This window comes from Cyprinodon variegatus, unplaced genomic scaffold, assembly GCF_000732505.1.
Source record: "Cyprinodon variegatus isolate N-32 unplaced genomic scaffold, C_variegatus-1.0 Scaffold715, whole genome shotgun sequence".
Classification (NCBI taxonomy): domain Eukaryota; kingdom Metazoa; phylum Chordata; class Actinopteri; order Cyprinodontiformes; family Cyprinodontidae; genus Cyprinodon; species Cyprinodon variegatus.
The window spans coordinates 253,911-266,824 of record NW_015151168.1 but is presented as its reverse complement, the minus strand read 5'-3'; the positions used below and the strand labels follow the sequence as shown (position 1 = coordinate 266,824).

General features: G+C 37.3%; 1 protein-coding gene across 2 annotated transcripts; it reads right to left on the bottom strand.

Moving 5' to 3' along the window:
- Positions 1-7,229: 7,229 nt before the first annotated feature.
- Positions 7,230-11,575, bottom strand: LOC107097683 (synaptopodin-2-like). 2 transcript variants are annotated; one of them, XM_015394927.1, is made up of 2 exons: positions 10,884-11,575; positions 7,230-9,685 (listed from the first exon to the last, which is right to left on the bottom strand). In XM_015394927.1, exons 1-2 carry the CDS (start codon positions 11,530-11,532, stop codon positions 7,314-7,316), a joined length of 3,021 nt encoding a protein of 1,006 aa, XP_015250413.1. In that variant the 5' UTR covers positions 11,533-11,575; the 3' UTR covers positions 7,230-7,313. The 2 variants fall into 2 exon arrangements, with proteins under 2 accessions (XP_015250413.1, XP_015250414.1); XM_015394928.1 differs by having other exon boundaries at positions 10,892-11,149.
- Positions 11,576-12,914: the final 1,339 nt, after the last annotated feature.

Here is a 12,914-nt window from a genome sequence, read left to right as displayed (position 1 = left end):
GAGGAGATGATGGACTCTGGATCACCAATCTGTGCTTCTATGTTTCTGACTCTTTAGGGACACGCATCTTTGAGAGTTGATTAAGCCTTTTAATGCGGCATGTCTCAAGTAGGGACAGATGTTAACACAGTGCACAGCTGCTGCTCCTAATTCTCTCCGTAAGTTTAATTCATGTTATTCTGTCTAACCACTGACTTTGGAGGAATGAAGAAAGGTTAAAGGGGGGAAAAAAGTCCCTTTACAGTTTATAACACTTTTAGGTAAAGATTATGTAAAAAAATAACATAATAAAATGTTTAGGTTGAATCAGAGTTGTCAAATCCTTGAGAGGAATTCTTGGGGGGAAAAAATCCACTTTTAATAGAGGCATTTAATAGAGTTGGCTTAAATGTGTTCCTGGGAGTCTGTAATAGTTATAATTGGTTAGATAAGACTTAAATTGAGCTTTGTTTTCAGTAACAAACACTCCAGGTTATTTTATGAGACAAATACATGAAAATAAAGCACCTCAAATCTATTGTTAAGTATGGTTGAGCTCCAACCAGATACATTTCTAAAGAGATAAAGACTAAGTGCCTGGAAAAAGGAGGCTTTAAAAAAACTAACAGCTGAATCCTGTGAAAACCAAATAATCTGTTTCTTTAGGCTAAACAAATTAGCTGAGATTAAAAATTAAGTAACATGAAGGATAAATTGGTTTTAACTCTGAAATTTCTGAAATCATGAATATATATTCTTCCCTGACTGGTTAAAAAACGTGTGCGTTTGTTTTAGACTGTTGCTAACTAAGATATATAAAAAATTTATATGACTGACAGACAAAAAGATGAACGGATTATATAAAGAATTTGCAAGATCCTACTCTATACTCTATGTTGGAAAAAACAATGCATTTTATTCAAAGCAACAACAATAAAAAAGTGAAAAGAATTGACTGGTTTTATTATTTTTAATGGTCTTTAAAGTGGGAAAACAAAGCAAAACAACTTCACCAAGAAAAGTGCACACCACAATCACCATGCTGCATGAAGGAAACACCTGCAGACATAATTCTGTTTATTAAACACGACACGGCATGGGTTTTGATTAATTTGATAATCCATACATTTCTGTCTGAAATTATTCACTAGTTAAAACAAAAAAGTTTTTCTTGCATAAATAATTTTTGTGGTTTTCAAATGTGAAAAGCAGTGTGTACATGATACGGCTCTTTATCAACAGCTTAACTGCAATCGGTGAGCAGAAACAAAAAGAGGAACAATGTGTCATGTTTGGTAGATGTGTTAACAAAAGAGGTGAGCTACAGACAGATTCATAGAGAAATTCAGTGTCTACAATATCACACTTTCACCAATATCAGCTGAGAAAAGATTTTTTTGGAAAATCCCAGCAATCCCAGCCAAAAAATGGCATTGGCGCAAAACTAATTAAAAGAAATTCTAATGCTATCTACACTGAAACGGAGAGCCAAAAGATCTTATAAGTCAAAATCAAAACATATTTAAAATGAACCAAACATATCATTTAAGCCACCATTGCTGTTCAAGTACCAACCCCTAAATATAAACTTTCACTTTTCTTCTTTGTATATTTGTACTTAAAGTACAAAATTCCCACACCATCATAGAAAAAAACCAACAAACAGAACAAAGATGTTTAAATGACTTCAGCAGAATTTTTGACTTCACCATCAGTATACGGTACTAGACTTTATGTTGTTAGATGTCTTCAGCTTGTTGGAGAATCAAACACTTGCTTATAACTTTCAGAAAAAAATTTTTTTAAGAGTGAGATCCTAGATTATGGTCACACAACAGGGTTCATTCTGTTTTTACTGGGGTGTTTTACTGACGTATAGTGATATCAAACAAATCTGATCAAAGGAAAAAACTTTTATGGAGGAAAACTAGATTGACCAATTGAATGATAATACCTCTTTTTTAATATTATTAAAGTATTAAAACCACAGACCTGGATGAATTTAATCGGACGTTCTGGCCATTAAACAGCACAATGTAATTCTATTGTGATGATGAAGGAGGATAAATTTACATGTTATAAAAAAAATGAAGAAAAAAAAATCAATCCATGGTAGAGCTGTAGTGATCCACAGCTCAGGTGGAAGAATCAGATAAATGCTTTGAACTGGAGGCACAATAATACTGGAATGGGATAGAATGCTGTTCTAAAGCAAGGAAAGGAAGTCAGGATGGGAGCATAGATGGAGCTAAATGCAGGGCAACTGGAAGGGGTTAAAAATGAATCCTCACAGATTATCTCCATGCAATCTGTATGAGTTTGAGCTATTTTGTGAAAAAATAAGAAAAAGAAAAAACAAAACCTCTCTGTGTAGGTTAAGGTATAACAGGCAAACATATGAGGACCTTCTGCTTTGATGGCAGAATAAGATGGTTCCACTAAGTGTAGACTAAGAACTAGGAGGACCTAAGCATTATGTGTGATAAAATGGAAATTCGCTCGTTATTTTCCTTCTCCTGCTTAGTTACTTCTTTGTGTTGGTCTAATCCATAAAGATTTATTCTACTATTAAAATAGCTGAATATAAGATTTTAAGGAGTAAGAGTACATTTATGATGCTATAAATGATCCTCTGCTAATAAAATAAAATAAAATAAATAATTCGCCTTAAAGAATCTGGCTGACCCAGCTGTCATACACAGCAACATGATCATTGCTTATAAAATCCCAAGAATGTGTATTTTTGTCAAACATTGTAACAGGAATGTGCGCTGTGGTTCAAATCAGCAGATACACTACACCCCTAGGAAAGCCTTCTCTCCCATTATTCATGTTAAGCAGATCACATAAACTGCCTACAGTAAGTAGTAATACATTTGGACAGACTCAGTGAAGTTCTGTCGCTCATTACTTTTCTCTGCTGCAAACATTTTTTTCAGTGTGCTTTTTGCAATAGCTGTAAATGTTAAGACAACAATCTGAGCTTCCTGTATGTATTTTCTTGCTTAGTGTTTTTTTTAACTTCTCTGGCTTGGGTTAGAAAAATGAGAAAATGTATTTGGGCTTTGCATTTTGAATCCAGGTCTAAAAGGCTGAGCAGGTCTGAATGGAGGCCCGTAGAAGGCTGGTTTCTCAGCTGAAATTGACCTGCTGATGGACGCTGTTGGAAAAGAAGGGGCCAGATGCTGATGGTGACCCTTACTGACAGCAGCAGAATCGAGAGAAACCCTACGCTTCCATTCTTCTGGAGGCTCTGGCAGAGATCTGTGGTGAGCTGCTGCCATAACATCAGAGGACAGGGGGCTCTGGAACACGAAGGCTTCATCCACAGAGCCAAGTGGACTCTTTGAAGCTGCCTCCCATGGCGTAGGAGGTTTCCTGTTAAAGGACGCTGGCCTCTGAGTCGACGGAAAGGCCGGCTGGAATTCAGGTGCTCTCAGAGGGGACAGGAGTCCAGAAGGCAAGGAGTTCAGTCGCTGGGGCAGGCTCAGTGAACGGCTCCGGCCAAAAACCTAAAAACAGAATCAAGAGCTTAGTGCTGACAAGCAGTTGTATGGACAATGCTGGGCTTCATTAAAGCCTGAACAGGTGACTCTTTTTAATAATAGTAAAAAAAAAAAAAAAGACTATGATGATAGCATGAATAAGGAATATTTTCCCACAAATATTTTAATATGCCAATTAAGAAAATGTGTCCCAATTAGTCGCACCAATAATGCATTAATAAAACCTCGCCCTAAAAACCATTTTCCTTTAGCTTTTTTCTTTCCATTTTCCTTTATAAAATATAATACAAAAAAAAAGTCTTTGTCATATCATTTAAATCTATTTCCTAAACTCATTGAGGAACTTTTAAGCCTTGATTCTGTATATAAAACAAACAGACAAAAATAGAAGAAATGCAGAAATATCTCTCAACTTACCTGATGTTTCTTCAAAGACAGCTAAAATGTAAAACATTCTGAGACTTTGCTTGGAACTACTTTTTTACCAGACTCATCCTCTTTCTTTACAAAATCCAGCCACAGCTAAACTTACGCTGCAAAAACGATCTAGAATTAAGTAAAAAAAAGTCTTAAATTAGGTGTATTTACCCTTAATTTGAGCAGGTAAATAAGATGGTTTGCCAATAGAACAAGTATTTTTACTGTTAAAACAAGATAATTAGATAATATGCACTTCAAATAAGACATTGCAATTTTTTTTTTTTCTTATTTTAAATGTAAATTGTTTTGTTTTATTGGAAAAGTATCTCACTTACCTGGTCAATGCAAGAAAAAAATACACTTATTTTAAGAAAAAAATATTTATTTGGATTTTACTTTTTTCAGAGTAGTAGGACATTCCTCGTTCATTATCTATGTTTACATTTCTGTCTGTAGGAGGAATATTTGGGCTTAGAAAATCCACATAACTACATTGTTTATTACACATCACACAATGAAAAACTGAAAATCCTGAAAATCTAATGTAAATTTTGATTAAGAACTAATATTTTAAGAATATAACTTCTGCTACAAATTTAATACAACTATTAATGCTGCCACTTATAACATTAAAATGATTAAGTATAAAATGTAAATCCCTTTATTTCCACCAATGGGGAAATTAACTCTCTGCATTTAACCCATCCCCTTTGGGAGCAGTGGGCTGCCACTGTGCGGCGCCCAGGGGGCAGTGTGGGGTTAAGGGTTTTGCTCAGGAACCCAGAGTACAGGCTTTGGGGATTGAACCAGGGACTTGCACCCTTCTCAGAGCACAAGCACGCTGCTCTAACCCACAAGGCTGACGCTCACCCTATAAACAAACATCTAATAAATATTATTAGTTTATGTTTGTACTACAACTTTCTTAACTTTTTATTATTTTATTATTAACTTCTTCTAATCCTCTTCACCTTTTCATGTTTATTAACTATTTAATTACCTTTATGCCATTGCAATATACTTTTTTCTGAGCGTCTCCTATTATATTTCTTTTTTTAGTCTTTGTGATCTTCTTCAATATTATTATTATTATTTTTATTATTATTATTATTGCTACAGCGTCCTCTACTCCCAGTATAAATAAGTCTTTATAAAGACCCAGCTAGGCCTCACAGACTCCGTTCAAGCGACTCAGGTTGGAGTTTTGATACCTTGGTATGAACAGACTGAATTATTATCCCTAATTGTCCCTCTGAATACAAAAGTCCCAATTCAAAGCTGCTGTCAAAATGCTTCATTTTAACTTTAGTTTTAATTTTATAGAACCTTTTTATGAATTTTAAATCAACCTCTATTTAAAATTATGAATTTACCTTACATCCTCCAGTCTTTTAAATCATCTGCATAACTGTTTGTGTAATGGTGGTTCATACTACAAGCTGTAAACCAGTCACCCTTCAGGGACAAACTAAGATAAAGTCTAAGTCTAGTACAAGCACCAATGCTAGTTGTAGCAATAGTATCATATATAATATAGCTGCAACTACGATTAATTTGCGAATAGATTAATCTGTTGCTTGTTTTTCCGATTTTTCGATTAGTAATCGGATAGTCAAAGGTTCCTTAAAGAAGTTTTTTTTAACGAAATTAAACTAGGTGGAACTAAACAGTTTTGTATCTTTTTAACAATTGTGCTATAATTACTGCTCTAAGTGGGATGCTCTGTCAGCTAAAAGCATGTGTTAGAGTCTCTATACTCCAGTAAACAATTAATGGATGCCTAAATTAGTTGACGATGATTTAAATTATGGATTAATCAGGATTTATCTGGTTAATAGTTTCAGCCCTAATATATATGAACACAGCTCTACTCCTGATACAGTACTGCTACCACTAACACTAAAAGTAATGCAAGCAATTATATATGTGTTATAAATGCTTGAAATGGAAACAGATCCTGCTTGATGTTTAATGACATAACTAAACAAACAAAAAAAAAAAACTTAAAATAAACTTATATCTGCATTTATGTTATGTTAAACTGCCTTTTTAGACATTGAAAAAAGCAGTTTTCATTCTTTAAAAGCCAATTTATCCTTAAAGTTTTTTTTCCCACTTGAATCAAAACTTTGAGTTGGTTTGGTTCCAAAACATTAGAAGTTTAATTTCAAACCCTTTGGACTTTGGACTGGTTTTTATGGTACCTATAGTTTAATCTAGACCCATTTTACTTAGGGAAATGAAATTTAAACAATGAGGTTAAGAAGTTAAAATTGTTTTAAAGGCAGGCTAAAACAACACCAAAGATATGCTTAAAGGCAAAGATTATAGTTCCAAACCTTTCCCGTGTGCTGAAGGTAGGTGGCTGAATGTGCAGTGAAACAAACACACATGGTGATTTAACTCTGCAAGATAAACCTTCTGCTGGTTGCAGATGCTGCAAAGAGTGTGAATTGGTGAGACAGAAGCAGTTTCTGGCCTCTCAAAGCAGTTTAAAGTTACCAACACACAAAGAGGACAACAAAGAGGAAGAAAAAAAAGAATTTAATAGCATGACAGTGCTACAGGAAGTTCAGAAAACAGTGATATGTCAGAAAGACAGACACAAAGAGGGCAGCTGTTGTTTGGGTTTTCATTCTAAATCACAGCTAACAGCAGACATAAATATTTCAACATTAAAATATTTGCAAGAAAATAGGTTCTCTTTCAAATTTTATTTTACGCTAAATAATAACATCAGATATGTTTTTCTATCTGATCTAATATAGTCAGAGTCTGGAATGAGCCTGAAAGAATAATAGATTGTGTGCGGGAATTAAAACGCAGTCACATATTTTACCCAAAACAGTATAAAGGATTAAAAATATTCTTTTACAGGTGTAGCACAGGTCAGTCACTGTTATCCAGACAGCTATCAAATGAAATCAAAATTGAAAGATATTGTTATTGCTTTGATCTGAGGCTCAGTAATCGTAACTGCTATACATACAAAAAACATTGTACAATGTCTCTTAAAAAAGAAACTAAACTAAAGTGTCCAGAAGTAGAACCTGTGCAGACATTCTGGGGCATGTAAGGTGTGTCCTGAGAACTAGTTCACATTCAATTATCTGTTTATACCATGTCTGCAGCCACATACCACATTATTGGAAGGTAGTGTGTTACTGTTCTTCCTTGGGAAAAGCCGTGTTTCTCTAAGAAATGCCCTGAGATGATCCCCCAAATGCGGCTACATTTAGTCTGAATTCATTATTCATAAGCTGTAAATTGCTACATATATCCTTTTTCATAACATCTGATAAACTTTAGTTTCCTTTTTTTTTAAAGACTTTTTTGAAGCCACCCAGTTACACATGCACTAATGTGACATTCGTCTCAAGTTACACCAAAGCATGACCATGTACAGTGCTATACTGAGGAAAGCATAGCAACAGGCTTCCACTGTTTTCCTGACACTGTTGGCTTCTTAGCAGAGAATTTTGGCCTCGGAGCCATCTGACGCACTCCTCTGGCAATAAGAGATGCAGGAGAGAAAGCTGAAGCAATGCTGTCGCTAAAAGATGAGCTCTGAGAAGATGCGCTTGCAGGTCGGGAGCTGTGTGTTTGCTTGCTGCTTGTGCGAGGGGCAGCACTTGTGACAGCAAGCCTCTCACCCAAATGCTTGCTTGTTGAAAGTGGCTCAGCTGTTTGTATGCTTTGAGTGTAGGAATTTGGTGGACTTACCAATTTAGGAGCCTTAGCAGGGGCCTCTGCCTTGCTTTGACCGGCAGGTTCAGAGGGATTATAAGGAGAATAGGAAGAGTCTGCTCTTTGTTTAAGGCTTTTAGTAACTTCAAACTTAGAGACAGGAGTGGGTTTAGGACTGGGGCTTTTGGCCTCAGAGGCAGCATCATATGTGAACAAGGATGAGTCCAATTGGTAGGGCTGATGTTTCATGATATCTAAGGCGTTTAGTTGCTTGGGGGTGGATTTAGCTTTCTCTTGGGACTTAGGTTTAGTTATTGGGCTAGTGGAAGGGGCCTGCTTGGCTGCTGATGGAGGGTGGAAAGGAGACAGAAGAGGATTATACGACAGTGGGGGTGGGGCACGGATGTTGGATGAATATCTCCAAGAGTTAGGGAGTGATGAGGTCGGGGAAGGGGATCGTGTTTTGTTTGCTTGCACCGTTTCATCATCAATGACAAACTTCTCCATACGAGACTGTCTTTTGGCAAACAACTGTGCACCTTTCCCTGCCATAGTTGGGCCATCGTCGGTCTGAACAACACCTCTTACTGGGATTCTGAGTTTTGGATAAACCTCTAATGATTTTGATAATTGAGGGTATGACTTTTCTGCCTGTGGTGGGCAAGAGACAACTAAGTTTGGATTACTGTCTGACTTATTCTTTGAGTGTGAAAGTGGGCTATAAATAGGACTGTGGGCCTGCTTACTCACAGGGGGTCGTGCCGGCTGTTGACTCCAGCTATTTGCAGTTGGCTGAAGATTGAACTGAGAAGAGGAGTTGACCGGAACTCGGGCATGGGCGGGTGTTTGAAGTGATGCCTCTGTCTGATCTGGTGCCCAGTGTTGAGCCATCTGTTGAGGCCCAGCCCAGTCTTGCTGCTGTAAGTAATGCTGACCACGAAGTCCGACGGGGCTGTGAGAGGGTTGGGGCACAGGGCTTCTTGAAGGAATATAGGGATCGTTGGAAGGACTCTTCCTTATCCAGGGTGGGCATGCTGGGTTGATGGTGGGTTTGGGGGCAACTGGAGGGGGATTTTTGAGTTTTATTGGTTTGGATTGCATAAAGTTACAAGCCTCAGCACCCAAACTGAAACAGTCCTCCTCCGACTCAATATAAGACTTCCTTTCACCTTTGCTTTGGCTATAAAGTTCTGATTCTTTTGCAGATTGGTGCTTATTTGCAGTTTTCCGCTTTGACTCTGGTAATATGCCTGTCTTAATAGCAGGCACAGATATTCGTTCATCTCTTGAGGCTATAATGTCTCCAGTTGGAGACCAAACCTTGGGGTTAGAGTTAATCGGTACAGGAACTTTGAAAGTTAGTTCATGCTTCTTCATTGATGGACTGACACCACCAGACATGGTGAAAGGTTCAAGAGTTGAGTTATCCTGAAATCCTAGAAAAGGTTTGGCAGTTCTGTTAGACACCATGGGTTTCAGTGCACTGGAGAGGTGGTTCACTTCTTGAATATCCCCATGATAATCCATATGCTTCTTCTGACTTGCATTCCTCATATTGGTCTCCTCAGCATGCATGTACATTTCTTTACTTTCATTAATACTCTGTGCTCTTGTTTGATCTGTTTCTTTTAAAATATCCCCGACAAATCTTTCATTCATCTCCTCTTCTTGCTCCGACACAAGTTCATCCATTCGTTTGCGACGCTGTGCAAACATCAAAAGTCCCTTCCCCTTTGTCTCTGGTAGCACATCCATGTCTTGGCCACTTCGCCAATTAAAACGTGTATTATGGTGCTGATAAAGCTGCAAATACTGCTCCTCAAAGTCAGAATCACTCGAACCCAAGAAGGTATAACCAACGGATCTATCTTGGTCAGTTTCGCCCTCTGTTTGACATGAGTTGTCGAAGGAGGGAAAACCAGTTCCGTAACTCACAAGAGTGTACTTCTTGACCCTCTGGCGGCGCTTTTTAAAGAGCAAAGCTCCCTTGTTTTGAGGGTTGGGTGCATTGGCCAGCAGTTGGGCAATTCGCTTACATTTAGACTTGGTGTCCTTCACGTGTTTCTCTGATTGGCTCTCTTTGTGACTTAGTCCTGAGTTGAAGAACAGGAAGAGGAGAAAAAGGAAAAAAGGAAAGCATTGAGAAAAGGGGAAATTTACAAATATACACACCAATCAGGTATAACATTAAGACCACTATAGACACCCTGACTGTTTTGAGGCTATGTATCTCATTGGAATAGGCTATGTTCTGACACCTTTCTAGGATAAACAGCATTTACTTATTTGGCAATCTAAGACACATTCACATAACTGTTGGGTCAGACTGCACAGGACAACCTTTGCTCCCATGGTGATTGTTACCAGTGCTTCATTTTTACACTACCTTCGAAAGATAGTCACAACTGCAAATCTGACACTTAAAAAAGCTGCAGCTTTGGCAATGCTCTGCTCCGTTGTCTAGCCATGACATTTCCTTAGTTTTCCTAATTTTCTTGCTAATAAAATTTATCCATTTATCTTTAAGTAGTCATAGAAAATTTTACACCTTACCACTGAAAACAATACTTTTGAAAAAAAAAATTATTATCTTAAATTTTCAATTTGATGGTAATTGATTAATAGTTGTTTGATTATTCTCTGCTTAGTGAAAATTTAGTTTATTTTTTTTTCATATAGATATTCAAATTAAACATTGCAAATAAAATTCTTTTCATCTTCCCCTGCTGAAGCAAGCACACTAATAAAAGCATCATATTTACTTACAGCCAACCCATGAGGGATCCAAAGGCAAGGAAAGTAACAGGCTCACTTTCCATTGCCGTCAAGTGTTACGACTGGAAAACGGATCAGGTGGCCATCCAGAGAGACACATGTTGGTGTCTGTCAAACTTGCTTCTGCCAGTCTCATCATATGGTCATATTTTATTCTTGTCCTGCTCAGACTAATAAAGCTTTGGGAATCCTCCCCCACTAAGCCCACCTCAGATAGATCAAATGTAATAGTATATAAATAACTACATGCATTGTGCTGCTTGCAAGTTATTCTTCAGCAAAAAAGAAAAGTCTTTAGTGCTGCATTTAAGGTAAACAGATACAGTGCAATCAATTTCTTTAGATATCATCTTTAAATTACTGGCTGCACATAAAGAAAATATAAAATACAGTATTTTGACTTTTTAATCAATTATACACACTCCTGACCATATTTTTTTTTCTGAAACATGCTCTGCAATCTAGATGGTTACTTTCACTGAAATATAGGAACAGGATAGAAAAATAGACACTTACGTGTGTACCTTGCCCTTTGCTTGTTCGGTCTGCAGAGATCTCTGTCAGACCCCAAGTTCCTCTTCTCTGCCTGCTCAGCACCCTCGTCAGAAATTCCAAAGAAGACAGAAGCAGGAGGTGCTTCACTACTCCCTCCTTCCTCTGAAGATTCAACCCTCCTGTTCTCAGTCCCTGGGCCATGCCTATCACTTGCCCCCTGGGGCCGTTTTGAGCTCAGGGTCAGGGCCTTGGTCATATCAGCAGCACAGCCAAGAGAGGAGGAGGAAGAGGGAGAATGCTCCCATGACTTGGATTCTGGGAGCTCTGGGGGTGGGGTTGCTGCGATTTGGGAAGTTTGGATGTTAGGAGATTCTGTCATGGATTCTATTGATTCAGAAAGGTAGAAATCATCGTTTACTTGGTATGATACTGACACTTCCTTTTCACCATGATCCAGGAAAGGTCCTTCACCATCTGCAGGTTTTCTGTTTTGCATCTGAAGGCACTCTGTAGACCCAGACAAGGAGATCTGAGCATTTTGTGTGTCTGAGGGGTATTCTGATTCACTGTCGTCTTCTTCATTATAGGACCCAGAAGGGCAAAGTTCCTGTGAGCCATCCGAACCTGACCAGACAGGACTGTGTTCGATGTCTCCAGCTTGTGGTTCCATCTCTCGTGCTGTTTTCACAATGTCCAATGCTATTTTCCTTCATCAAGACAAAGATATGTCATGATTAGTCATATATACCAGACTCCAGTATTTGTTCACTTATGTATCTGTTTGTATAAAACCCTTAAAAAATAAATAAAACGCCAAATTATTTAGAATGAAATAAGAAAAAAAAGAACAAGATAGAAATTTGGAATATGATGTCACAGTGTTATTCTATACTAAATTTTTAGAAAGTATTCCTTATTTAAGAAGCTCTTAAATTTTTATTGTTATAGGGCCAGCTGTTGGTAGCCCTCGTTTAGCGAAAGAAAACCCCTCAAAGGTCACAGAAAAATACTTATATCTGAAAAACATTTATAAAAAATAAACAAGAGAAAGTCAGATATTGGTTATCAATCATGCTTTAACACGTGAATTTCAAAGATAAGCTCATGAGACACTTCATGACCAAAATTATGATACCTATAAAAAGGCTGAAAATAATGTGACCAAAGGGATGTGTTAAATGAAGATGTGTCACATAATTAGCATCACAGATCCCTAAAATCTAGTAATCAGTCTGTTGTCCTTTATATAGGACTACAGGTAATCACTGCTATTTGGTGTTGTGGTGTGTACCACACTCAACATGGACCAGAGGAAGTTAAGGAAAGAGTTGTCTCCAGAGATCATAAAAACAGTTACAGACAAAACGATGTGACAGGCTGGGTTTGCAATTTCTTTTCTATGTGTGTTATTTTACTGAAGTTGAACAAAACACATCGGACCAAACACAGCCCAGTTTTCAACAATGATTTGTGGACTAAATCGAGACTATGACAGACCGACCAGATTTAGACTGAAAACTAAAATCTACACTCCAAGAAGGAGCTAGAAATAAGTAAGCATTTCTTAAATTAAGTTTATTTACCCTTAATTTAAGTAGGTAAATAAGATGATTTGCAAATGGAATGAGTAATTTTATTCTTAAAATAAGACAATTAGATAATATGCACTTGAAATAAGTATGCCTACTTTGTGGGATCGCCTTGGAGTCAATGAGTTGATGGTTTTCCTTAGATACAAAACTTTGAATCAATTTGACTGTATGATCAGGTGAACTGTAAAGTGCCTTGAGATGACATGTGTTGTAAATTGGCACTATATAAGTCAACTGGATTGAATTGCATTGTAAATTACGTCTAGTGTTTTGGGGAGTACAGTTGCACATAATTTTCATAAATTTAAGATCCATGGGAATTTAGCCAACCTCCCTGGAAATGGATAGCAAATCAAATAGACCGATAATATGAATGGTAACAAACGAAGAATCTAAAGATATAAAAAGTGGACTTCAAGCTTAAAGGGATAGTTCGGTATTTTTGACATGAATCTGTATG

Excerpts from the sequence above, each read along its gene's own strand:
- LOC107097683 (XM_015394927.1), bottom strand. The coding sequence starts at position 11,532 with ATGGAACCACAAGCTGGAGACATCGAACACAGTCCTGTCTGGTCAGGT. Across the intron at positions 9,686-10,883 it reads GCAAAGGGCAAGGTACACAC|GACTAAGTCACAAAGAGAGC; the intron begins GTAAGTGTCTAT and ends TCTTCAACTCAG.